Source organism: Lampetra fluviatilis, chromosome 69, assembly GCF_964198595.1.
Source record: "Lampetra fluviatilis chromosome 69, kcLamFluv1.1, whole genome shotgun sequence".
Lineage (NCBI taxonomy): Eukaryota > Metazoa > Chordata > Hyperoartia > Petromyzontiformes > Petromyzontidae > Lampetra > Lampetra fluviatilis.
Genome location: NC_136343.1, coordinates 3,484,153 through 3,512,118, shown reverse-complemented (window position 1 = coordinate 3,512,118; position 27,966 = coordinate 3,484,153). Strand labels below are relative to the sequence as shown.

At 48.7% G+C, this 27,966-nt stretch overlaps 1 protein-coding gene across 3 annotated transcripts in view; it reads left to right on the top strand.

Moving 5' to 3' along the window:
• Positions 1-4,002: 4,002 nt before the first annotated feature.
• The window catches only part of LOC144952710 (uncharacterized), a 52,972-nt gene continuing 29,008 nt past the window's right edge, over positions 4,003-27,966 (top strand). The window contains exons 1-3 of one of the 3 annotated variants that reach the window (XM_078883196.1): positions 4,003-4,172; positions 14,698-14,787; positions 23,399-24,333. In XM_078883196.1, coding sequence (XP_078739322.1) covers positions 23,440-24,333 — 894 coding nt within the window. In that variant the 5' untranslated portion in view covers positions 4,003-4,172; positions 14,698-14,787; positions 23,399-23,439. Of the gene's footprint in view, positions 4,173-14,697; positions 14,788-23,398; positions 25,979-27,966 lie in introns of those variants that run through there. The other 2 variants (XM_078883194.1, XM_078883195.1) reach the window with 2 other exon arrangements.

Here is a 27,966-nt window from a genome sequence, read left to right as displayed (position 1 = left end):
CACGCTTTCCCTATGGCTCAGAGGCACCCCGGAAGAGGCTGCAACTTCCCCTGGGAGACCATCAGTGGACTGTGCGTGGTCGTAACCCTACCGGCGGGCCAGAGATGTAAGACTAAGCCCCAACTAGGCCTAGTCATTGCGAAACTAAAAACTATTTGCCAATTCTGGCAAATTGCCTGATGAAGCTGTTTGTTGTAATCACTAGCGAAACGTCACAGTACTCAAATTGTAAATGTTGTAGTGGGTTTACTCTCCAACATTCTGGTGTGTTGATATAGTAACTTATTTGCACGTTTTGTTTACGTGACAAACCTTACTAGTTGGCTGTCGGGTGATGATGGGGTAATGACACACTTATACTTATGCGATATAACCCAACAATTTATTTATTTATTATTATGGATGTTCAGTGGTGTAACGCGCACAGGGTTTGCAAACACCAGTTGCATTCATGTACGGGGTTGCAAACAGTGAGGTCAGGTCAGGATGGGCGGGTGCGAGCGTGGGGCCTGGGAGACAGCAGACAGAGAGACGCCAGCAATTAGGGAAAGAGGCAGTGATTGGCTGGCTGCAAATGCAAACATGGGTAGGCGCCATGGAGGCGAGAGATAGAGGCGATAAGGGGGGGGGAGCATGTGCAACTGACGCCGGAGAACGCCGGCTTAGCGAGGGCCACATGAGGGCACTGAATGAGGAGGGGGATATAAGGGGATGTGTGAATCAACGAGGGGAGTTGTTTGGAGATGAAGAAGTGAAGAATCGACACAAGAGAAGTCCGGGACCTCGCCCTCCACACCTCGTCCTCCACAGCGGTGTTGGCTGAACCCCCGCTGGGGGCACGGGCGAGGTTGGAGGTGTGGGTGTCGTAAGAGGCTAGCGGAGTGAAAGGTTAGCGGAATCCTTAGAGTGAGTGTGTTAGGCTAGCGGAGAATAGGCTAGCAGGAGATTCAGTAAGAGGTTAGTGGAGTGAAAAGCCAGCAGAGTGTACAGTAAGAGGCTGGCGGAGGACAGGCTAGCAAAGCCAGAGAGACAGCGTCCATGACAGGCTAGCAAAGGTCTCTACCCGATACCCGGCCGGGTACGGGTACCCGTACCCGTACTCTACTCGATACCCGGCCGGGTACGGGTAGCCGGGTATCGGGTAGGGTACGGGTATCGGGTACCCGATTGCGACCTCTGGGATGAAGCCATGTTGCAGGCGCGGGTGGGTTGATTCTAGGAACTTGAATTGTGAGAAGAAACAAGACGTTGGGAAATGAGTGACAAACGGTTACTCACCAGTGACTCGCGGCCTACCCGTACCCGTACCCGGCCGCACCAGGGTCGCAAACGGGTACCCGTATTCGGCCGGGTACGGGAAGCCGGGTATCGGGTAGGGTACGTGTATCGGGTACCCAATTGCGACCTCTGCAGGCTAGTAGAGTGCTGAGTAGCAGGCTACGGGAGCAAGAGAGGGAGAGTTTGCGAGAAGAATACGTGTGGTGGAATGTGAGGAGCATCCGTGTAAAAGGCTTCGAATAAAGTGACACAGGATAAAAAGAAGTTGTCCGCGTGAATAACCACCACTACAAATGTATAAAATTGTCAACCATTCCAGTTTGCTGAAAAACTGAATTCATTGGTAAATTTAGACATATGGTAACTTGATTAAATTGGCTCTAAAGAAACTACGCATGAATCACATTCACTATCTTAGATTTATAAGCATACACATTGCAAATATTGCACTCATGGACAGAGATGCGAGAGAAGTATCAACGCAGCAGACGTCCGCGAGCAAGGTTTGGCTCAGTAGATCGTTTCTTCAATAAAGTGAAGGAACTCGTCCAGTCTGGAGAAGACTCTCACCGTGGGCAGGGTCTCACAATGCGAGTTCCAGCTTGCGAGCCCCGTCAGGTAAAAGTGGTCATCCTCTCCCAAGCACATCAGAGGCGGCGCCTGCAGATACTGAGGACAGAGTGCACGCAAGGGGCTTCACTTGAACTGCAGTTGAGGCCCTCCGTGGACGTGAAGCCACGTATCCTCGTGTTTGGGATTTCTTTTTTTTTACAAGCGCAACACCAAAAACAACTGCACATGCCCTTGAGGGAATAGGTCAGCAGCCAGTTTAAGAGGGTGAGCTACGGCCGCTGTGGTGCTTCTGGATACCAACAGAGGCTTCAGAATATTCCGTCAAACAGTCGTATTGTTGAATCGTGTTCCTTGGATATGATGCCTATAAATCGTGTTATGAGATGGAAAACTCCAATGCAGAAGTAGGCATAAAAGTTTGAATGGAGAGGCATGCGCCAGGCTAGCACAAGATAGGCCAAGAGCATGACATTTTAACTGTGCTGTAATCAGGCTGCTTTAGATTTGGAGTGGCTATTCTGCCGGTCACCTTCAATAGCGTGTTAATTCTAGATTTGAAGCTTTCCTGACTGCAAGGATTCATATTCTTAGGTTTTTTTCGGTAAAGTCACGTAGGTAAAACATCAAAATTAATAAAAATAAAATAAAATAAAGATCACGACGTTTCGGAGGCAACACAAGTCTCCGTCATCAGGTGGGACCGTCACAGCCAGATTAGCTGCATCAAGTGAGGCAATGATTCAAGATGTAATCCCTTAAAAGCGAGTTGAGGGGGGAGGAGAGGGGGGGCTCATCAGAATGTGGTAGCCAATGAATGGAACGTATCGGGAGGGAGGGGGGCGGGGCCAAAAGGGTGGGCGACGGCGTGGAAGCGATTGTGCGCAAGCGACAAACTGCTGCACACGCCAACGCATTGGACAGAGAGGGGGGAGGGGGAGGCCTGATACACATGATAGAAAAGAAAAGAAAATGCGCATGTTTATACCAATGCTGGCTGAACAATGAAGGGATTACTGTTAAACACTGGGGATGTTAACACTCGGTAAAGTAAAGTAAAATAGTGCCTGTCAGATAAGATGGTCCAAAAAAGTGTAATTAAGTCTTTTTTGCGTGGTTAATAACATCTTTCCAATGATTACTAAGTTTGTACCCATCATCACGGTTGAAATGATGTCTGTGTTTGTATATTTGTATGGCTTCGTGTACAAACCTTTGATGGTAGCCAGGAGGTTTGCAGAGAACCTTGGTCTCGGAAAAGACAATTTATTGAGAGCCCACCGAGTTGTAGCAATGATCGGCAACGGCCGAAGAATCAGTTCTGCCGTGTTTCAGATCTGACTTGTGCTCGCGGACACGATCAGCAACATGACGTTTCGTTTCTCCAATGTAGCAATCACCACAAATGCAACTCAATTTGTATGCAACTGTAAATGCAACTCAATATCCTGGAGTCTACAAATTGAGTTGCATTGATGTGTTTGTGTGTGTAGGTCGATGGCTGTGTGTGTCTCTAAGTCGATGTGTCTGTGTGAGTCGACGTGTGTTTGAATCCATGTGTGTAAGTCGATGTGTGTGTGTGAGTCGACGTGTGTGTTTGACTCCATATGTGTGTGTGTAAGTTGATGTGTTTGTGTGTGTGGGTCGATGTCTGTGTGTGTCTAAGTCGATGTGTGTGTCTTTTTCGCCCGGGCAATGCCGGGTACATCCCGCTAGTCCTTTATAATAACCTTATGTGCAATGACGATTTGATCAAACTGTATCATAATGACTTTTGGGCCACCCTGTATAATAATCCTGTGTGTTTTCTGTTGTGCCACCCTACATAATAATCCTGTGTGTCCTGACATTTGGGCCACCCTGTCTAAAAACCCTATGGGTCCGCACTTTTTGGCCACCCTGTATAATAATATTAATAATAACCCTGTGTGAATTCCTGCAGTCAAAATCGAATCCCAGTCCTCACCCTGCTCGCCCTCTCACTTTACCACTCCACGTTACGTCATCGTGGCGAGACGCTAGGGGGTGTGTACCCCGCTAGTGACGTCATGTAACCAGTAAAATCATAATTTAGGCAAAGCCACGCGCAATCACTCCCATTAATAAGGGCCTGCTTCATAAATGTCATTAACCATTAAATCTGTCGCGAGTTCATTGTGTTCACTTCAGCAGCCACGCCCAAAGACTCAATGTCAGGGCCTAAATCATGAACATAATTTATTCAGTGGGAGGGGGTAAACTCGCTAGTGACGTAATGTCATCTCCCCCGCCGCGTGACGTCAGGAAATCCCGAAAAGCTGCTCGCCATTCAACTGAGATCTGAGGTGAGAAGTTCACATCGTGGTAGTGGTCGTGGTTTTTGGTGGTGGTTTTTGTTTATTGAGGTGCAGCCTCGCTTCTTCTATTGTTCTCCTCGGGATATCACTGAGTGTAGCAGCGAGTATGGAATCGATGTCCAGGTTGGAACGTTACAAAGTGTGGCCTAGCCATGCTGGCCTTGCCTCCTGCCATCGCCTGATTGTTATTGGGTGGGTGAGTGGCCAATGAGTGTGGGTGAGTGCGAGGGTAAGAAAGTGTGTGATTAGGTGACTGTGCTTGTGTGGGCGAGTGGATGGATGAGTGAGAGAGTTCTAGAGTGGGTGGGTGGGAGGGTGGATGAGGAGATGAGTGGACGGATGAGTGAGTGGGCCAGTGAGTGAGCTTGATGTCTGCCGGCTCAGTCGCCCTTAAAAATAAGCTTCTTAGTTCAATGGACTTCACTCGGGAAACAAACTTATTCAGACCCTGAAATACACTTCTGGACTGGTATCGTCCAAATATTGCAATGCTGAACAAATGCCTCCAGTTTACTCAATCTGGAATACGCGAATAAGCATCGCCCCTCCCCCCGACTGCCAAACCAACTCGGCAGGACGCTCCTGAACTGAAGTAAAGAGACTCAAAGTGTGTCTGCCTTCTCGACAGACCTGTTCTCCACCTGAAGACGGCTGCTTGCGTTGTGGCCGAAACGTCGTGAGAATTATTTTATTATGTTTTATTATTTTATTATTTTCCTTCTACGTGACTACCGAAAAAACCAAGAAGATGAATCACTGCAGTCACGAAAGCTTTAAATCGAAAATAGCCAGTTTAAATGAGGTTATAGATGGCAGCATTGAGATGCTAAAAAACTATACGTGACCCAGACTCGCACAGTCCCATAGACTCACACATAGACCTACAGACTCACAGACAATCAGATTCACGTCGCAGATTTTTCGGATAGTTCAATGGTTTAATAACAAGTCAAATAAAGAGCAACTCGACGGAAAAATCGCCTTGTAAATAAATATATCATGTGGTAAATACAGACTTGATGTTTGTGGTAAAATATACCACAAGAATGTGTGGTTAATGCAGACTTAATTTTGTGCTTTATTCATTTCTATACATTTTTGTGTGAATTGGTTACCTTTAATCTATTTTGCACTCCTATCGTTTTTTGTATGTCAGTTGACCTTCTTTCACACCGTACGTAACCAACCATTTTCGTTTTTGTAATTTTCTCACCCGCCCCAACTGGACATCTGACATTCCTCCATAAGACGGATTCTGATTTTAAAGATTCTGATCTTAACACCTGTCTCATTGTCGAAATGGTTCAAGCCTTTTCTTTCATCAAATAGTTGTATCATCATACATTTCAACCATGACGCCAGTACACACTGGCCTATTCGTGAAAAATAACGTGAGAAAAAATTACTTTAACATCTATATATAAGCATCTGGTGCATGTTGGTGTGTATAATATCCCTGCAATATTCATAATACAATTAGCATTTGTAAAGTGCTGCAATTTATCCGTGGATCCCACCAGTCCGTGCCGTGTATCAAAAGTACAAAATATACACACGCTGCAGGGTAAACAGCCAGAACTCGAGTGCGGGTAAAGCATCATTTACCCACTAACTCAATCACTAACTCACTGGATGACCCACTCCCTACGCAATCAGTCACCTCCTCACCCACTCGGTGATGCAATCACTCAACCACTCGCTCAGGTAATCGGCGAAACTAGGCGGAGATTGAAGACCAGTTTACAGAGGTGAGTTTTAAAGACAGACTTAAATATATTCAAAAACTCTGATTGTCTTACTAATCACAGTGGCCGCTACAGTTTGCCAGAGTGGTGAACCCGGAATATTGTGATTGGTGACATTTGCAATGCGTGGGCAAAATCCTCTCTGGAACTGGGAGAGGAGGCAGTTTGACCGGTAGCTTCTGCAGTCGGTGTGGGTTCCCTTGCACTCATACTGGTGTAGTAAGTTGCAGGAGGCTCGGACGACGTAGTTGGAGGCACACTTATTTATTAATACCAACTTATGTACAGCGACGGGAATACACAGCACTTGAAGGGGTATCGGCCCCTTCACCCGTCTAACAGGGAGAACCCAATGTCTAACCCCGCTAATTTACGTCCGGGTCCTCCACTACGGAGCTAGGGGAGGCTACCTATCCCAGCCCTGGTCAAGCTGGGATCCCGGCACCCGGAGTCTCCAGACCGGCTCTTATAAGAACGTCAGTCTGGGCTCTCGGGGCCACGCCACCGGCTTGCCCTGGTCGGTCCTGACAAGGACAGCGAGCCAGGGGAGCTCCGGGGCCTATTCTAGCTGGTCTTCACTCTTCGCTGGTTAAAGCTAACACTCGACCTCGAGCCCTCCGGCTCACCACCTTTTATAGCAATCGGCCCCCGGGGGGGGGGCGGGTGGGGGGCCGTGGGGGATGCAGGTGCGGACGTCGGTGTGAGCACCTCCTCTGTGTACGGCCCTAACCACGCCCCTTGTGTTTGTTACCCATCCGTGCCCATACATCTTTACAATTACACCTCTACATTACCCCCCCTGTACAGCCCGCAGCCGTCCCCGGCTGCAACAAAATCACAATAAAGGTGCATCCCCCCCAAATCCGTGTGTGCCTCGCGTAATTTTAACAAGAACAACAACAACATTAACAACAGGAAAGAGAAAAATAACCCGACGCACCCCCCCTGAATAAATACCCCATCCCGTAAAACCAACATATATACACGTACCCAGGACGCCCCCCCCCCCCTTCCGCAAGGGCCTCCCAACGGCCGACCTCACAAAAGTCTGCGCGTTTTGACGCGCGTTCTTGCGGCGGGCCCGTCACAAGGGGCAACCCCGGCTTGCCCAGTGGCGGGTGTCGACAGTCCGGGTGTGAGAGTGTCTGGCTTCACTGCTGAGCGACCCCCGATCCCCCCGGGAGGGGTTGGCGGTCGTGGGCACGTCACTCCTGGTGCACCTGGAGGTGGAACAGTCGGTGTCAGGTTAGGCGAAAGCAGCGAAGTCGGGGAGTCGGCGGACCCCTCACACGTTTGGCCACGCGTGTGTGTGTGAGGAACACGGGGCGGCGTAATGAACGGTTTCAATCTGGAGGGGTGCATGTACCAACGACGCTTCCCCCACTTGACGCGTACACATTGCGGCCGCAAGACCTGTATGACCTTCACGGGCCCCCGCCACGGCCGCACCAGCTTCGACGAGGTCGCCAGTGGCACCTGGGGACAGTGCAACCATGCCCTGTCCCCCGGTTTCCATTGGAGCACATGTGCCCGCCCCAGCCTAAGCCTCTCATTCGCCCTTTGGCGGAGTTCAGAATTTTGCATGGCCGCTTCCCGCGCCTCCGTTAATTTCCCGATGTTAAATTTAACGTGGTCGGACAATTTTGAGTTTGCCTGCGGCGTCGAGAGCTTCAGCTGAGTCGCCACAGGCGGGTTAGCCTCGCGGCCATACATTAAGAAGAAAGGTGAAAATCCGGTGGCCGCATGGGGAGCCATCCTGTAGGCTTGCAAAACACCCGCAATGTGAAGGTCCCAATCGGTCTGGGATTCCGATACCTGCTGGGACAGCATGGACGTGATAGTCCGATGCAGCCGTTCCACCATCCCGTCAGTTTGCGGGTGATATGGGGAGGTTCGAATCTTCTCTGTACCCAAGAGGTCGCACACCTCGCGGAGGAGTTTCCTCGAAAATGTTTTACCCTGGTCGGTCAGAAGCCGTTCCGGAGCACCTTTGTCGAGGACGTAGCCCTGGACAAAGGCCTCTGCGACGGCTGCTGCCGACTGGTTGGCCAGGGGCCAGGCCATGGGCCAGGCCATGGGCCATCTCGTGAAAGTATTTGACCCCTGTCAATAAGTACCTATTTCCCCTGGGTGTAGCGGGAAATGGCCCGAAAATATCCAGTGCAACGAGCTCGTTAATCCGAGAAACCTTTATCGACTGCAGCGGAGGGTTGGACCCCCTCGCTGGTGGCTTCCGCTGCACGCATTGAGTGCACGACCCCAGGAGATCCCCCACGTCCTTTGCCATGCCCGGCCAGAAGAAATCGAGCTGGAGCATGGCAAGGGTCTTGTGTGTCCCCAGGTGAAGGAGCCGCTCATGCGCAGCCCACACCACTTTACCCCTCAATGCTGAAGGCACCACCAGCTGTTGGCGGCGGGATCTCCCATCCCAGTGCATTAAAAGCCCCTGGAACAACCCCCACGAGTCAACGTTCGCCGCCCCCTGACCAACCCCCCCGATGCGACGGCGCAAAGCGAGGAGGGAGGTGTCCTCCATTTGGAGGCGTCCCCACTCCGCAACGGACAACCCCAGCAAGGAATCCCTCCCTTCTTGCTCGATAGGACCCAAAGTTGAAGGCCCATCGGCGGCGGCCACAAGGACCGAATTAGCAATCACGTTCGGAGGCCTACAACGCCCCGAACCCAAGAGGCAAGCGCACTCTGAAGTGGGCGGCAACCGCGACAGAGCGTCAGCGTTCGTGTGGTGGACGCCCTTACGATATGTGGTGACAAAATCGTAGTCTTGGAGAATCTCCAACCATCGAGACAACTGTCCCGATGGTTGTTGAATCCGCAAGGCGTACTGCAGCGCCGCATGATCTGTACGGACGGTGAAACGTCGACCGTACAGATATGGGCGGTACTGCTGAATGAAATAAACGATCGGCAATAGTTCTCGACGGGTAACGCAGTACCGTTGTTCAGCCGGAGACAACACCCGACTACCGTAAGCCACCACATGTTCTACGCCACCAATGAGCTGCGACAGCACGCCCCCAATGCCCGTGTTACTTGCGTCTGTATCGAGCAAGAAGGGTTGTGAGAAATCGGGATAATTCAACGGCGGAGCCCCTACCAGGGCATCCCGGAGGGAGCGAAAAGCAGCCTCCTCTTGCGGTCCCCAACGAAACTTGACTCCCTTGGACGTCAAGGCATGCAAGGGTTTCGCGATTTTAGCGAAGTCAGCCACAAACCGTCGGTAGTACGACGCGAACCCAATGAAACTCCTGACCTCCCCCACTGAGGTGGGAGTCGGCCAGGAGCTGACACATTTCGTTTTGGCGGGATCAGTGGATATCCCCGAGCGTCCAACAATATGACCCAAATACCGCACCGATTCGCGGAGCAAATGGCACTTTTGCGGTTTAAATTTCAAATTGGCAGCCCGCATTTTGAGGAAAACAGCACGCAACCTCTGGAGGTGTTTATCGAATGTTTTGCTAAAGACAATGACATCGTCCAAGTAAATTAAACACGAATCCCATTGCAAGCCCGCCAAGACCAGTTCCATTAACCGCTGAAAAGTTGCCGGCGCAGAATGTAACCCCATCGGCAAGCGGTTAAATTGGAAAAGGCCATGCGGTGTACGGAAAGCAGTCTTAGGTTTAGATTCGTCATCCAGAGGAAGCTGCCAGAATCCAGAAAGTAAATCCAGGGTGGAAAAGAATCGCGCCCCCTCCAAGGCATCAAGCGACTCATCCATTCGAGGAAGCGGGTACGCGTCGGCTACTGAAATTTTGTTCAACCGCCGAAAGTCGACACAAAACCGCAGTGAGCCGTCGTGTTTTTTTACTAAAACGATCGGTGCGCCCCAAGGGCTGTTGGACGGGGATATGATATCGGCGGCTAGCATGTTGTCAACGGCCGATTTGACATGATCCTTTTCGGCGGGACTCAACCGAAAGGGATTTTGGCGGATTGGCGCGCTGTCACCCGTGTCACTGTGGTGTCGCAGCAATTTAGTACAACCAATATCAAATTTGTGTTGACTAAAAACGTCGGCAAACTCTTTCAGGAGAACTCGCAGCCTCTCACGCTGTGAGTCGGACAGGTCCACTGATCCCGCGCAAAGCGCATCCAGCCATCCGTCATCACGGTCCGAATGCGGTCGTGACGGAGGATCGGTGCTTACCTGACCCACGAGCGGTTCCTCACAGGGTGCCGGCGTCGCGTGTGCAAGCACGGTCCCTTGAGGAACCTCGGCCGTACGCAATCCCACATTAAGGACTGCAATGAAGGGGTCCCCATCCCCTTTTACCATGGTCTGAGCCGCTAGCAAATCGGGTCCATTGACCCCGGCTCGAGATGGTCCCAACAAGACCCCCCGATCCGCAACCCCCTTAGCAAACGGCCGACGCAACCTAAGAGGGACGAGCATCTGAGCTCCTGGGGGTACGCGTACAGTCCTTGCCACGAGCGCCTGCACCGTCGCAAATGCCCGACGCTCTGCGGCGGAGGAAGACAAAAACATTACACGTCGGCCCGACGGGAGTTTGATGCACCCCTGGTCGATCAATATATGGATAGGCATTTTGGCCAAGAAATCCGTCCCCAACAGGCACGGAACCGCCAGCGAGGAGGAAACCAATACCGGCCCGGATAATTTGATGTCCCCAATGCAAATTTTCGCGCGGATCTGCCCAATGATGCCCAGCGAGCCCCCGTTAGCAGCATAGCATGGCACATTAACGGGGAGCAAAGGACGGCTTTGAACGGGAAGGATATTATAAATCAAATCAGATATAATGGTCGTCGATGCTCCCGTGTCAATTAAAATACGCACCTCAACCCCATCAATGTGACCGACCACGACCGACACGATGCACGATGGGCGAGCTCCGACCACTGGCCCGGTTGGAGCGCTCGCCGCGTTTCAGAACATTCCGACGCAACGCCCGGCGATTTTCGAGCCCTGTTTGTTTCAGCGAGTGAGTGTGTGACAGATGTGTGCATGGTCCAAACTTGTGAGGTGCCACAACTCGCCGTATTTCTCTGCTGGAGCTTGGGTGGAGGCGGCGCGGCGTCCGGACGAGGTGTCGCTCCGCGCTGTCGAGGAGCCCGGCATCCTGAAGCCACGTGGCCTTAAAGGCCACAGTTGTAGCAGCGTGTGAGTGCCCCAGATGACCTGGGCTGCTCCTGGCGGCTCGGTCCGTTCCGAGCCTGTGGTCCCGCAGATCTCCACTCCCCCCGCCGCTCCACCCTGCAGACCTCCTCCGATGGGAGGGTGGTAGCCGCCATGGCATGGCCGGCCACCCCCTTGCCGGCCTTGCGACGCAGGGACCGCAAGCACGCGTGGATGTGGCGCGCGACCAGCAAGGAAGACATCTCTGTGTCGTCTTGTGCCAAGACGGCGACGTCCAGCTCGTCCGCGAGTAGCAACAGCTTTTCCGCCACCATGGCGTCCACTCCCTCCTCGTCCATCCGCGGAAAAGCTGCCTTCGCCAGGGCCAGGAGAGCCGTCCGGAAAGCCAGAGGCGATTCATTGGCGCCCCGATGGCGATCGTGGAACAGCTGCCTGCAGTCCGAAGGCGGGCCGTAAACAGCGGACAGAAGCTGCAGCGCCAACTGCAGCGTGGCGCGCTTTTCCTTAAGCGCCGAGGTAAGGGTAGCCAGGGCGTCGTTGTCCAGCATCGCCGGCAGCGCGCGTAGTGCTTCGCTGTCCGTCCAATTCGCCATCTACTGATGAGCGAGGAACCGTCTCTTGAAGCCACCCCTGTCCCCGTCCGCGCCCACGAACTCTTTGAGAGGCGGTAGTCGCTGCTGTAACGCGACGACCGTGGTCGTGGATCGCGCTCCGTCGTTCCCGGCACTCGGGACAGTGTGGGCGGGCTGCGCATATGGCATCGCCGGTCGCTCCGTTGGCGACGCGCTGGCCGGTGTTGATGACGTCGCGGCTTCTGCTTGGCCCTCGGCGGTCACCTGACGCGGGCCAGCCCCGCCCTCTGCTCCCACTGTAGCGATGGCGGGAAATTTGACTGCGAGCCGCGTCGGGGTGGCGGGAAACGGCGCTGCGCGTCGGCCGCCGTCGTCCTGTGCAGCTTCTCCAGCCCCCAGCCGCGTGATCTCCTCCAACGTGGTGGCCGCAGCGTAGAGCAGCTCCGCCAGGCGGGAGTGAGCCAGCCGAAGTCCCTCGGCCGACGCTCCCCACCCTTCCTGTCGTTGCGGCGCGGGTGTACTCGGCCCCGGCTGCTCGGATCCGACTTCGGCCATCTCTGGTGCCGAGTCAGCCGAGGTGTCCTCCATCTCCGGCCCCCTGGTACGAGTCGTCCCTCGTGTGTCCATCGTTGAACGATCACTTCTGACCCCAGATGTAGTAAGTTGCAGGAGGCTCGGACGACGTAGTTGGAGGCACACTTATTTATTAATACCAACTTATGTACAGCGACGGGAATACACAGCACTTGAAGGGGTATCGGCCCCTTCACCCGTCTAACAGGGAGAACCCAATGTCTAACCCCGCTAATTTACGTCCGGGTCCTCCACTACGGAGCTAGGGGAGGCTACCTATCCCAGCCCTGGTCAAGCTGGGATCCCGGCACCCGGAGTCTCCAGACCGGCTCTTATAAGAACGTCAGTCTGGGCTCTCGGGGCCACGCCACCGGCTTGCCCTGGTCGGTCCTGACAAGGACAGCGAGCCAGGGGAGCTCCGGGGCCTATTCTAGCTGGTCTTCACTCTTCGCTGGTTAAAGCTAACACTCGACCTCGAGCCCTCCGGCTCACCACCTTTTATAGCAATCAGCCCCCGGGGGGGGGGGGGGGGCCGTGGGGGATGCAGGTGCGGACGTCGGTGTGAGCACCTCCTCTGTGTACGGCCCTAACCACGCTCCTTGTGTTTGTTACCCATCCGTGCCCATACATCTTTACAATTACACCTCTACACTGGTATAGCTCACTTCGTGGCGAATGGTGGCTGTTGTTGTGTGCGATAAGGTAACATATAGCGCGCTGTGCTACGAACCAAGCAACACGAGTTCGATTCCCACTCACCACCACCAACACCAGTGACTATCTGAACCAGACTTGGGCCTCCCCTAGATCGACTCGGCCTCAAATGAGTTCCTGGTGCAGTGTGTAAACATCGCCACTGGGGAAACAAAAGCGTTCGGGTGTGGTGCTGGCCATACACCCACTCTTGAACTTATTGTTAAGGTTATATTGGGGGTCTGTTGCGGGTAACTGTGTGTATTTGTGTGCATTGGAATATGCTCATGTGTGTTAATGTATTTTATTTGACTGCGAGTGTAAGTTAACACTTTCCTTTGTTGTTTTATTTGCATTTTTAGCCTCTGTTAGTATTACTGGTTTTGTATAGCGTGTTTTGGGAGTGTGTTAACGTGTTGGGTAGCTAACACACGGGTTTGTGTATTTTAATGTGTGTGTTTGTGGATATGTATTTGTTGCTTTTGCTATGCCTTAAATATTCCAGGAAGTGACCACACTCGGCCAGTGGTTGGCTGGTGCACCTTCTGGTGACAAAGTGTGAACCCAGAATACTGTGATTGGTGACATTTACACGGCTTGGACAACTCAGAGTATTAAGAGCAGTTTTAGTTCAGGACAACATGGACTTCCAAAGGAAGGTGCTTAGAGAGGGTGGTAATTTTACACAGGTTGCAATACAGATCATTATTACAACAACATGGACTAAACGATGATCTCTGCTGAATTGGACGAAGATCTAATGCTCGACCACACTGATTGGCAGATAATGAATATTCAGCTTGCCAGACCGGCAGATAAGAAGCTTGCAAAGCCCCTTTGTAGTTTCAGGCCAGGGCAGTTCTGCACAAATGTCATATAGTAGATCCTTGAATATAATGGGTTTATTTTTTGCAGCTTCGACCTATCACGGGAAACCTCTTTGCATACCAATTTACACTTACGTGGGTATACTGTTCTGGGAAGGAGGGCGGGGTGGGTGAGGAACGCGAAGAAATCGGTGGCACCTCAACCTTTGCCATGCAAGCGTTTAGCCTTAACAGACTGTTAGGGCAAGTGCTATTCGCAAGTAGCACCTATAAAGGTCGGCACGGCACACAAAGGGGATAGGTTACGAGCACCATTCCTGGCTGCCTTTGTCTCCCCAGTGGCGATGTTTCCACAACACACCAGGTACTTATTTGAGGTTGAGTCGACCTGGGAAGGCCCAGGGCCAATTCAGATAATCGTCATGGTTTTGGGCGTGAGCGGAAATTGAACTTTGGTCGCTGGGTTCATATCGTAGCACGCTAACCGAAGCACTACCACTCTCCACTCACGTACACACATCGTCATCATTGTAAGTTGAGTATTCAGTATGTATAATCCTATTTATTGTCTTGGAATGTTTTTTTCTATAGAGTTTCTTCTTGTTTATTTCAATTGTTTTGTTTTTATTTAAGGTGGCATGTAGTACAGTGCTTAATTCAATTGTGATGCGTATTTTTGGTTGCCGTTTACCTAACCCCATTGTTTAGGTAAGGCTTAAGTATTGAATGTCGCCGTTTTGGCTTTCTTGGCACGTTTCAAGAACGTAAACTCCGTGATATCTAAAGGTCTCCTGTATTTTCTGTTCATCTGCGACAGCAAAAATGTATCGATTTTTTTTTAATCAGAAACTAGATCTCTGCTTTATTGATGGAATCAAGGCCTAAGTACCATGAAGAGTCTTTGGCTTTTGGTTGTTCCTTGTTTTCGATATCGCTGCCCCTCTGCTCACATTCGTTAAGGATTTTTATGATTTTGGGCAGGCCTGGCAAATGCTGCGTGACAAGGATTTGGAGCCGTTTCCTGTTCAAGGTGGCGTGTGACAGGAATTCCCTCTGGCCACATACATTACGGTTAGTCCCCGGGTCGCGGAAGACCCGACTTATGGAAATCCAACCTTACGGAAATGCTCCCATAAATTATGTAAATAAAATATCTACATGCGGAAATGTTTGCCTTAGTTACTTAAGTGTAAGTAGTCCAGCGCGTTGAGGTTGTAGATGAATACCACGGAGCAAGGCGTAAGGCAGACAGCATCTTCCCCAAGGCGGTGGTGTATAGCCGTTCGTAACTTTAAGTGGAATCTCACTTTTAATTGCATTGCAATAATGACTGGAAAAGATTCAGCTAAATGAAATTGTTTTGTAGCATTACCTAATTCTTTTTCTTTGTAGAATTACATAATTTTGTTTTTCTGTGCTTAGAACTATCTTGTTTTTCCCATGTTTCTCTTTATAGTTTTCATTTGAAGTTTATTTCATAAGTTATTTACGTTATGTACTTTATTTAACACAATTACACTTTGATTGCTTATGTTCTCGGTCAACAGCCATCGGAGAGGTCTAGGCCTAGCCTATTTTCCGGTAAACGAATATTCAGAAGTCACTGTTTTCTGTTAACAATTAATATTATAATGTCTCATGGTGTTCATAAATAATTGTATAAGTATATATTGCATTAGTTTAATCATGGGTAGTATTAGGATCGATATTCTATGAAATGAAAGAATCATAGGAAGTGCATAACGTATGTACAGCAATACGATACAGGTCGCGATAGAAATGGGATTTAGTCTTGATTTTGGGGGGAAATTGTTCAGTTTCCGACATGGGATATTCGGGTTACGGATCGTTCCTGGGAACCTAACTCTTCCATAACCTACAAAAATGCATTTGGTACAGTTACAATGAGAGGCTAATCGATGGCTGGTTATAGTTAATGGATCGTTTCTTGATGGTAAACCGTGTTATGTATGTTGATGATCTGGTAATGGATACTCAATGCGATTGAGTTAGGGACTCTTGTTCTGTACCTGGAGAATTTCATCATGAGGAAGAGCCTTACATATGCTCCAAAAAAATAAAGCACCTGCCTGGGTATTTCATGTCATCAAACATTCCGCCCGCCTCTTAATGAGTTATCAGGCAGTTCTACAGGTGGTGGAGGAGCTCCCATACTTGGTTAATGTGTTCACGACCAGCTCTGGTTTGGAAGCTAAAGTCTCAATGCAAATTAGTCGAGCACCATTCTTTAATTAGACTGTCTAACATGGTGAGGAAGCTGCCTGGACCGTTGCTCCATACAAATCACTTAATCTTCTTGCCTTCAGCTATGACCCCTTTTTCTGTGGATGTAAAATATGGACTCGTTTAAAGAACCATCTGTGCTGGCTTGTACAATTAAGGCTGGCCTGCCTATGATTCATCCTCTATTGAGCCAGACTTGATAGTATTCGAAGCTTACAAATCCCTGAGATATCCGTACAGAATATATCGGTGAGCCTCTTTTGCAGGCGAGGCTGCATTCGTTGGTCATGAATCCCACATGCTCAGAAACTGCATGCTCACGCAGCGTAAGTTAGTTCAGATATGAGGGACTAAACTGGTATGGCATGGGCTAGAAAAGAGATTGGAAGATGTGGAGGTCATCGGACTTGCCAATGACTGGTACCAGGAGTGTGAAGATCGGCCTCTGTGGAGGAGGCCCGTGAAGGATGCTGCAGGGTTGTTGGAGACATTCATTCTGCAACAATGAGGTCAGAGGAGGGACACACATCAATGGATGGAGCGCTGGGTGGTTAAAATTCAGCAAGTTGGCACAGTGGGTAGCACAGGTGGTGCATCCGCTCGCTGTTGTGAGCGTCGCTCCTCCGCCCTCTCTTGTTGTTGGTTAGCGATTGCCTCCAACTGCCCAGTAGCGTCCTTCACGGGCCTCCTCTACAGAGGCCGATCTTGACACCGCTGGTACCAGTCATCGGCAAGTCCACTCAGCTCCACGTCCTCCTGTACCACATCACTCCATCTCTTCTCTAGCCCGTACCGCGCCCGTTTAGCCCCCTCGATCCGGCCAAACAAAAGCTGTTTAGGCATGCGGTGGCTGGGCATGCGGGCTACATGGCCCAGCCAATGCAGCCTTGCCTGCCGGAGGAGCTCACCGATGGGATTTTGTCCAGATCTTTCAAGGATTTGTGAGCTCATACAATCTAGCCTGTTTAAACCCAGGTTGGTTCGTAGGCAGGCCAGCCTTAATGTTTCTAACCAGTGAAGATGTTCCATTTTCGCAAGTGTAGAGAAGGGAGGGAATGACTGTGGCCAAGAAGACCCGAAGCTTTGTGCGAAGCGACAGACCAGGTAGCTTCCACATAGCGTTACGCAACCGATGAAGAGATAATGCCGCTCGACTGATTCGGAGTGAGACCTCTGCTGTTAAACCGGAGGCGGTCATGAGCACACTGCCCAGATATGGGAAACTCTCCACTCTCTCCACAACTGCCCCATCACCGATTTGGAGTTGTGGGGGTGGAAAGCCCGATGGTACAAAATACCCAGGCAGGTGCTTCGTTTTGATGGGGCTGATGGTAAGGCCCCACCTCTTAGTGGCACACTCCAGTTTCAGCAGCAGTTCCTCCAACTCCTCCTCTGAGTGAGCCGCAATTACCAGGTCGTCGACATACATAATGTGGTTGACCAATAGGGAGCCATCCCTTGACCGCACCCGGGCATCGATCAGCCTCCCATTGTATCTGTACCAGATGGAAATTCCTCTGGTACAGCTACTGAAGGCTTTCACGAACTACATGGTCGAGATAGATGTTAAATATTGTTGGAGCCAGAGGACATCCCTGTCGCACCCCAAGGTGTACAGGGAATGGCTCTGACTCCCGACCACTTAGTTTTATCCGGGCCTACTTACCATCATCAATGTCCTTAACGAGCGTGAGCAAAGGGTCAGTGACTGAAAGCACGAAGAACAACCCAGAGCCCAGGCCTACTGATGGTATCATAGGCCTTGACCAGGTCAATAAAGCAGAGATGTAGGCCTTGTTGGAATTCCCTACACCTCTGCTGTAGCAGACGGACAGAAAATATGGCATCTGTGCAGGACCGCCCTTTCCTGAAACCGCATTGGGGCTCCACAAGCCTCTCCTTAGCGTGCCTAGCAAGGCAATGTTGAATAATCTTTGCCAGGACCTTTCCCGGCACACTGAGGAGTGAGTTGCCCCTGTAGTTGTTACAGTCTGCAGCCCCCCTTCTTAAAGAGGGGGACCACTAGGGCATCCTTCCAATCCTGCGGAACCCGTCCAGTGGCCCAGACTGTTGTTATGATGCCATGTAGGGCAGTCTGCGCACAAACGCCACCCTCTCTCAGCATTTTGCTTCGGAGATCATCTCTGCCCGGTGCCTTTCCTATTCTCAGACTCTGGATCGCCTTCAGTACTTCCTCAACGGATGGCACCTCAGTCAGCCACTCACAGGGGGTGACTTCCTCCTCCAATTATTGAGGCACCGCAGCCTCATCAGGGGCATCTCCACTTTGTTCCATGATGTTTTCCAGGCTGAGGGATTCCCCCTCTGTCAGCCAGGGTCTCTGGGGAGGTCTAGACCGCGTACCCAAAGCAGCCATTTCCTGCTGCATGAGTCACAGTCCTAAACCTCGCCCATTTACCCTTGACATCAGGAGTGGTTGACAATGCCAACCCCAGCCGCAAGCGATGATTAAATTCTCGCTTGCAACTTCCATCAGTTAGCTGAGACCAGGCCACCTTAGGTTGGAATGGGGTCCTGGGTGTACACCCACCACCGGAGTGGAAGAATGGCAGGCGCATCTTACAGATGACAAGTTGATGGTCAGAGGGCAGATCAGCTCCACGGTAGGTCCTGGCTTGCATCCGCTGGTCCGTCACTATGTAGTCCAGTAGATGTTCTTGCTTGGACCTGGCATGCATCCATGATGTTGTGTGCATGTGCCGATGCTGGAACAGCGTGTTGGTAATTACAAGCCCATGGGCTGCACAAAAATCTAGCATCCTCCTACCGTTGTCATTGAGCTGATCTGGCCCATGCCTTCCAATCGCTCCAGACCAGGTGCCAGCATCATGACCAACTCGGGCATTGAAGTCACCCAACAAGATGACTCTATCCCGAGGGGCCACTTTAGCCAGCACCTGTGACAGGAGGTCATAGAAGGCATCTGACTCATCGGCCTTGCCTGCATCCCTCCACGGATGTTCATCTACGGTGGGGGCATAAGTAATCATGACCACCACTCCTCGCCTCCGGTTGATGGGAAGGCGAGCCCAAGGTAGCCTGGGGCTTACAGCTTCCCACACCTCACCACCACGCTCCCACGCCCCCTTCATTCTTTTGTTCGGAAGAAGAGCCACACCCTGTTGTTTGGCAGTCTCCTACCCCGAGTAGAGGACTGTCCACCCCTCATGGTGGCAGGAGCCAGAGCCGGTCCACCGGACCTCCTGAATGCCACAGAGATCCAGGCGGTACCGGTCCAGCTCCCGACAGAGGAGTGGCAGCCTCTCCTCCGCAGTGAGCGTTCGAACATTCCACGTGGCCAACCGTCGTGGCTTTTTGTTGTTTCTGGAGGAGCTCCGAGGGTAAAGATTTAATCTCCTGGCTCCGCCAAATGGGGTTTGGCCAGGAGACTTCATAGACGCCTGTCCCCCCGGGGCCTCCGGCACAAGCTTTTTAATTAGATATTTTACACGTGGTTTAAGTGGTAATTTATTGAAGGTGGAGGGGTTACCAGCCCCTCGCACCCGTCCAGAGCCCCAATTTAGCCGATGTGGTGGCTACAAACGCCCTGAGGGGAACAGCCAATCGGAATTGGCCCTCCCCCCACGGCACTGTCCACGGGCAACACGAGGAGGTAGGGGGTTGTTTTGCCACACAACTTATACACACACAGCGACACACACACGTCGACTTACACATGCACATATTGACTCGCACACACATATGGACTTACACACACCCATCGACGCACACACATACATGGACTCACACACACACATCAACTTACACACACACATCGACTCACACACACATGGACTCCCACACAGACACACATCGACTTACACGCACATATGGACACGCACACATTTCGACGTACACACACATCGACTGACACACCTGGACCCACAAACACACATCGTCTGAAACACATCGACTTAAACACACACATACATAGACTCACACGCACATGGAACAACGCACACACACACATCGACTAACACACACACATGGACTTACACACACATCGACTGACACACACACATCGACTTACACAGCGCACACACACATGGACGTACACAAACAAACACAGCGCCTGTCACACACACACATTGACGCACACACACATGTACTCCCACAGACACAACGCACACATATATGTACTCACAAGTACACATGGACCTACACACGCACAGTCTAACATTTATAATGACTAAATACGTTTGTAAATAATAGTTTTCTTTGTACGTGACTTTAGCGAAAGAAGCAAGGGAGAGGGAAAATGCATGCGTATATAATAAATAAGAAATTTGGAGCGACTACGAGGGTGTTCCACCATTTTAGTACAAACATTTGCCGTGAGCAAGAGCGGCAAATTTATGAAAGTGAACAAATACGAAATGAGCCTAACCTACTTGTAACTATGAGCAGATGCGCACCAATCAAGTGTAATTGACATAACACTGCTCAACCCCCGTACTGAGGGGGCAAGTGTAAATATGATAGAACTAGCCTTTTGCCCGTCCATGGATGGGTGTATTGCAGTAAATCTGAAACTTGCAAGCGAACAGCAGACCACGACTTAATATTCATTGCATTAATGTGCGTGCAATTTGTAAGGGCAGACACAGACCTATTTCATTTTAAGGTTATAATCCCTTGTTCATCATGACTTCCTTTTTACTTTGATGTCTCAATAGCGTTCCGGAGATCGCGGTGACGTGAGGGTTCTGCCTTTGTTGTGAGGGTTGTAAGTTGACGCCGAGGAGGGGGGAGGAGGCACCTCGCCCCCAATGTGGAGTGACGTCACCTGCTAATTATTATTAATGGAGGGGTTGTCCATTTGGAGGACGTCACCTCTTCATGATTATTGAGGGGGAGTTCTCCATGCGGAGTGACGTCACCCGCTCATGATTATTAATGAGGGGTGGGCCCATGTGGAGGACGTGACCTGCTCATGATTATTAATGAGGAGGGGTGGGGGGGTGTCCATTTGGAGGACGTCACCTGCTCATGAATATTAATTAGGGGGGCTGGTCGATGTGGAGTGATGTCATGAGCGTTAAGGACATTCTTGGGTGATTATAGTAGGTATGAAGATGTAATAGCAATGAGTATATTTATTGGTTTGCCCCTGTGCAATAAGTGCTATTATGTGGCTGCTTACGTCTCAAGAGTACAGAAAAAGGCTATTCTTCCCCTCAAACCTGTTTTTTGTGAGCAGGACAGTGATATTTAGAAATGTGCCTATTTTCAAAGAGAAAACGTGAGCATAAGTGTCATGCCCTCACGTAAAGACGTGGTCGTTAAAGCAAAGATAGTGGGGAATAATAGGCATTTTGTACATAACAATTTCAAAGTAGCACTTAGTAGTCGGAGAGAAAAATCATGTTACTTGTGGTAACTGTCATAAAACATTGGTTAATCCCTGTCATAAAATCGAACCTATAAAAAGCAATTTGTAATGAGTAAAAAGTGATGGTAATAAATGTTTGAAGGGAGCTGTAAATCTGTGTGTGTTACCTTGCGCAGTGTCCACCAGAGGTGTGGACTCGAGTCATGTGACTTGGACTCGAGTCAGACTCGAGTCATGAATTTGATGACTTGCGACTCGACTTAGACTTGCATAACAATGACTTTGTCCCACCTATGAGATGTGGACTCGAGTCATGTGACTTGGACTCGAGTCAGACTCGAGTCATGAATTTGATGACTTGCGACTCGACTTGGACTTGCATAACAATGACTTTGTCCCACCTATGGTGTCCACACGAAAGAGAATTGCCCCCTCCCCCCCACCGAACGCGTGTGAGTTGGTAGGGTCGAGCATGCGCTATGTAAGAAATAAATAACCCAAAATAGCACTAAATCGCTAATTGAACTACTTTAAAGGTGACGGACGCGAAATCGGAATAGCGCTGGCTCAGCATGAGGCTTATGGCGTGCTACCTGGGTACTTTCTTAAAAGTAAACCCCACGGTTTGCGAGCCATATCCTTCGCAACTTTCGGCCACACACACATAAAAAAAAACAGACAAAAAATGACAATAGGTAAGACAGCAGACATGATTGACAAGTGATAGCTTAACTTATTGTAGGCCTCTGCTTCATTGATTGTTCCTAGGTTGTTAAGTACTTGGTGAAGAGTATGAGCATCTGTACTGAGCAGATTAAGGCAGCCAGGCATGGTTATAGCCACAACACCACCTTCTTCACTGTTCCAGTGCATGAGAGTGTAAAGTTTTTATTTGATGTAAAGTATAATGACCATTTTAAACACCTAGGTTTAATCAAAGCAATAGTTTTTTTATTACACCTGGAAAGAAGCTCCTTGGAGACATCCATTTTCAGGGGAGTAAACCTTTACTTCTCCGAACGTATATACAGTCCAAGTGTAACGACTGCACAATCGTAATTGCTATGGCTATCTTCAGCCCCGATGCTTTCCTGCAAGTTGATAGCTGAATAGTCAACCCCAATGGTTTCCATGGTCGGCCCCAATGTCGTCCACTTCTCCTTTGGTCGTCAATTAGTCCCCGAGTATGCAGAGGTGGGACAAAGTCATTGTTATGCAAGTCCAAGTCGAGTCGCAAGTCATCAAATTCATGACTCGAGTCTGACTCGAGTCCAAGTCACATGACTCGAGTCCACATCTCATAGGTGGGACAAAGTCATTGTTATGCAAGTCCAAGTCGAGTCGCAAGTCATCAAATTCATGACTCGAGTCTGACTCGAGTCCAAGTCACATGACTCGAGTCCACACCTCTGCGAGTATGCGCCCCGACCGCGGGCCTCGCTCCCCCTGATATACTCGCTCGGCCCCGCCCCCCCCCCTCACTTTACTATAACATGTCCTTAATTGAATAATGCTTACAGTGCCTTCCGGTCACCTGTTTCCAATCATCACAACACACGCCTTCTAGAACCTTCTCTTGTACAGTCCCCGACACAGGGAACGTTTTATAAGCATGGAAAACACAGCTCATAAAGCTGAAATTACATCTGTCCCTCCGAGCATTCAAGCAAATCTGAGCCTGACCTCTGACTTCCAAGTTGCAATTGAACATTAACGTCTATTTTATAATAGTTCTGACCAATCCAAATAGTTTTATTTTTAACACCATTAGCTATTTTTATGAGACTTTTGCAATAGTTAATATTTCTTCAGTAGCCAGATACAACCGAAATTCTGTATGTAGAGTTATGGGTTATCATTGATTTTAAATATAGTAGGGCCTCCAGGCATTATACTGACCACTTGCCTGCTATAGTAGCAAGTGCCTTAAATCAGCTTGTGTGATGAATTGGGGGTGATTTTTTTTTTCTCGTTAATGTTTGAGTGTTCTTGTCTATGTAATATGTGAATATCACATGTGATTGTGTATATATATATACATTTCTATGCTTACATTGTGTGGATATTACTGTTTTCTGTCTGCAGCTGCCAGTTCCTCTGCCACTTTGCTGTACAGAATTGGTCAGATGGAGCAAAGACAATCAGCGGGAGAGAAACCATTCAAGTGCACTGTATGTGGGAAGGCGTTTGCACATTCATCAATTCTTCAGGTCCACCAGAGAACACACACGGGAGAGAAACCCTTCAAGTGCACTGTGTGTGGGAAGGCATTTGCAATGTCATCACATCTTAAAACACACCAGAGAATACACACAGGAGAAACACTCTTCAAGTGCACTGTGTGTGGGAAGGCATTTGTACAGTCATCACATCTTAAAACACACCAGAGAATACACACAGGAGAAACACCCTTCAAGTGCACTGAGTGTGGGATGGCATTTGCATATTCATCACTTCTTAAAAGACACCAGAGAATACATACAGGAGAAACACCCTTCAAGTGCACTGTGTGTGGGATATCATTTGCAATGTCATCACATCTTAAAACACACCAGAGAATACACACAGGAGAAGCACCCTTCAAGTGCACTGTGTGTGGGAAGGCGTTTGCACATTCATCACATCTTAAAAGACACCAGAGAATACACACAGGAGAAACACCCTTCAAGTGCACTGTGTGTCAGAAGGCCTTTGCACAGTCATCAAATCTTAAAACACACCAGAGAATACACACAGAAACACCTTTCAAGTGCACTATGTGTGGGAAGGCCTTTGCACAGTCATCACTTCTTAAAAGACACCAGAGAATACACACAGGAGCAACACCCTTCAAGTGCACTGTGTGTGGGAAGGCGTTTGCACATTCATCACGTCTTAAAAGACACCAGAGAAAACACACAGGAGAAAAACCCTTCAAGTGTACTTTGTGTGGCAAGGCATTTGCACGGTCATCAACTCTTCAGGGCCACCAGAGAACACACACGGGGGAGAAACCCTTCAAGTGCACTGTGTGTGGGAAGGCATTTGCTGAGTCATCGCATCTTAAAATACACCAGAGAATACACCCAGGAGTCAGACCCTTCAAATGTACTTTGTTTGGGAAGGCGTTTGCACATTCATCAATTCTTCAGGGCCACCAGAGAACACACATGGGAGAGAAATCCTTCAAGTGCACTGTGTGTGGGAAGGCATTTGTACAGTTAGGGCATCTTAAAAGACACCAGAGAACACACACAGGAGAAAAACCCTTCAAATGTACTTTGTGTGGCAAGGCATTTGCACAGTCATCACATCTTAAAACACACCAGAGAATACACACAGGAGACAAACCCTTAAAGTGCACTGTGTATGGGAAGGGTTTTAGACAGTTAGGGGATCGAAACAAGCAGCAAACCATTCATCAGGAAATTAATCTGAAATCGGCTTGTGAAAGACAAAGTGCTGCAATGAGTCCGTCCCTCATGAAACAAGAACCAGAAAAACATTTGGGATATGAAACGTGGCCAGGAGTGAAGGCGAAATGTCAAGAAGTGAAAATTACATTTGAATCGGTGAAGAGCGAAGAAGTGATGGTAAAGAGTGAAGTGATAGTGAAATGTGACGTAGAAGATTCAACTCCAAAATCCGACCTTCACGCCGATGGAGGCAGCGTGAAGCTGGAGGAGACTGTGGACGTTGAGGCAGAGCGAGGCAACTCCCAGCAATTTGTGGATGTGGAGGTGTGGGTGGATTTTTTAGGCAATCCTGAGTCAAATGGAGACCAAGTAGATGTATATCATTGACCTGAAGATAAACAAGTTCCATTTCATTCACAGGCCTTTCCCATAAGAGTTTTTTTTGGTTAGATCGCATAAATATATACATTTGTCATTAAAACCCGCCACCACCCGACACAGCCAACTAGTAAGGGTTGTCACGTAAACAGAACATGCTAATTCGTCACCAGTACAACACACCGGTGTGTTGGAGAGCCAAGCCACATTTACAATCTGAGTACGATGTTTCGCCAGTCATTACAACGAGCTTCATCAGGTGACAGCCAGATTTGTACCTTTCCCATTGCAAGGTTTTAACCTCCAAGAAGTCAGAGTGAAGCTGGAGGAGGCTGCGGACTGAGAGAGAGTGAAATGAAACCCAGCAGTTTGTGTTAGGTGGACTTTTTGGAGGATGTAGAGTAGGAGCGGCCAGTATGTGTGGACTTGGAGGCTGGGTAGATCTGTAAGCAGGAGCGGGAGACAAAAAATCTCCACAGCATTCAACGTGTTATAATAATATTTACATTCATAATTGGCGCTTGCATAAATATTTTCTTTCTTTCTCACTGTACGTAGCCAATCTTGCTAATCAAAGGTGAAATGCTTCAGCAACTAACAGCGGCTTGCATCATATTTCATCTCAATCGTTCGACGACTCGCCCAAGTGGCAGCTGACCCTTTGTGGTACAAGGTGACTCAGTACCGACCTGCATGTGGACATGAGTCTGCCAGTAGGGTGGACCGATGATTGATGTGTAACCCCAGTTGGGTAGTTTGTGGCAAATCTTTCGAATCTGGCAAATTTTGACCATGAATATTGAACATCCACTGTTAAGCAGATGGTCAATATTGCTGCAGTAATCATGAGGGCTGCCGGACAGATATGAACCGTGCTCTCACTTGGCTTCTCTCATTCTAAGAATGCATGCAGGTGTAGGCATACATTCAGAGATCAGTGTACAGTAACTGTGATGTAATGTGATGCAGTATATATTTCAATGCAATAATTCAATGTTGGCGATGTGTCTCTTGATTATTTAGAATTAGAATTTTAACACATGTTCTGATTTTGAGCATATACATCAAAAGCTCTTATCCAGCATTCATGGGGAATCGAGGGTGCCAGTTCATCAAATGTGCCGGTTATCTGAGAGGTATACTTTATGGTTCAAATTTCTCAAGTATTAAAACATTTTCAACGAAGAAATTAAGCGTACATTTTAACTGTGCTATTCAAAACAATTAACTCTTTTACAGAGGTACTCACCAGTCATTTGAACAGGATTTTAAGTTTATTGTAGAGAAGCAGATTACAGTGTACAGTAGTGCAGTACTGTATGTACAAGTACAGTGAAACAATTAGGTTAGGCAGCCCACAACACGATCACAATGGCGGCAGATGATTGAAATTGCGACTCCATTTGTGCCACCACTCGGCAATGTCCTAATACACGCTGAGAGATGCCAGAATATTTCTCGATACGTGAAGGAATATTTATATTGCCGTTTGACAGATGCCAGTTAATAGAGCATTCCGGATGGTAACGTACGTGATAGAGATTTTGCTGTACGTACCATTTGGTATAAAATTGTCAAAAATGGAATCTCCTAACTAGACGAACGTTTCTTTTGACAGTAACCTGTGCGGAACATTTACGTGACTGCTGTTGCTCATGTGATACAGAGTCGAAGGTATTTTTTGTAGCTTAGGAACATTATCCTCCAACTCATTGTTTGTCTTCGAAATCACGAATATAGTACACACAAGGGAAAGACTGAAATGTTACATAAAGGAGATATTTTCTCCAAAACGCTAATTATGTTTTTTCTTCTTGGTTCTTTCGGTAAAGTCACGTAGAAGGGAAATAATAAAATAATAAAAATAAAACAATACAATACAATTCTCACGATGTTTCGGCCACAACGCAAGCAGCCGTCAGGTGAAGAACAGGTCTGTCGGAAAGACAGTGTCTGAATGAGCACCACCATGCTTGGCAGCGTATATTTAAGCTGGGTTAGAGGGGGAAGGGCGCATTGACAAAGGAATTTGCATATCAAGAGGAATTTAGCATATTTATGGAAATGCAGATATGGGATTAGTCACTGCTTGTAGAATGTGTAGGAGGTGGGGGGGGGTCTCAAAGTCATATGCCCGTGCATTATGTAGGATTTGCAGCATCAAAGGGAGGGAGTAGTTTTAGCAGTAATAAAGGGAAGGAATTTTAATTGTAAGGAGCTGCAGCAGCTAAACCACCACGTAAAAAATTTAAATATAAACTACATCAGTATCATCAATATGCTAAATATACTCTCCAATAAGCTGAGCTATTAACAGTAAGTCATACATTACAATTCTATGTCGCAAAAAATATAATATGCCTCCAGCTAAACTTTTTCCTTACATCACACGGATCTACCCCGTACTATATATTGCCATAGACAAACCCAACATTAAATTATATACTGCATTACTTTACACCACCCTATACCTTAGACTATACATTGTAATATTACACTATGTATTATTCTACCCACCCTACTGTATACCACACTGCTGTATATTCACTATACAATTACGATACTATATATTACCTTATACATTATATTAAACATTACACTTTTATACTATTTATTATTATACAATTTGCTATACACTATACCATTGACCGTCACGTGAAAGGTACTAAGAGGAAGCAGCGAAATATGTCAATGGGAGAGTGGTGGCAGGAGACTTGCAGCGGAGCAAAGACTCCATTCCCTGCGGAGAATACAAAATATATTTAGTCAATGCCAGTGAGTGGACTGCGGTCTGAAAGTCACCGTAAACGTGAACACAGTTAAGATCCGAAATGGTTTATTACGTCCTTCCAATGATTGCTGAGCCAGAATCCATCTTCT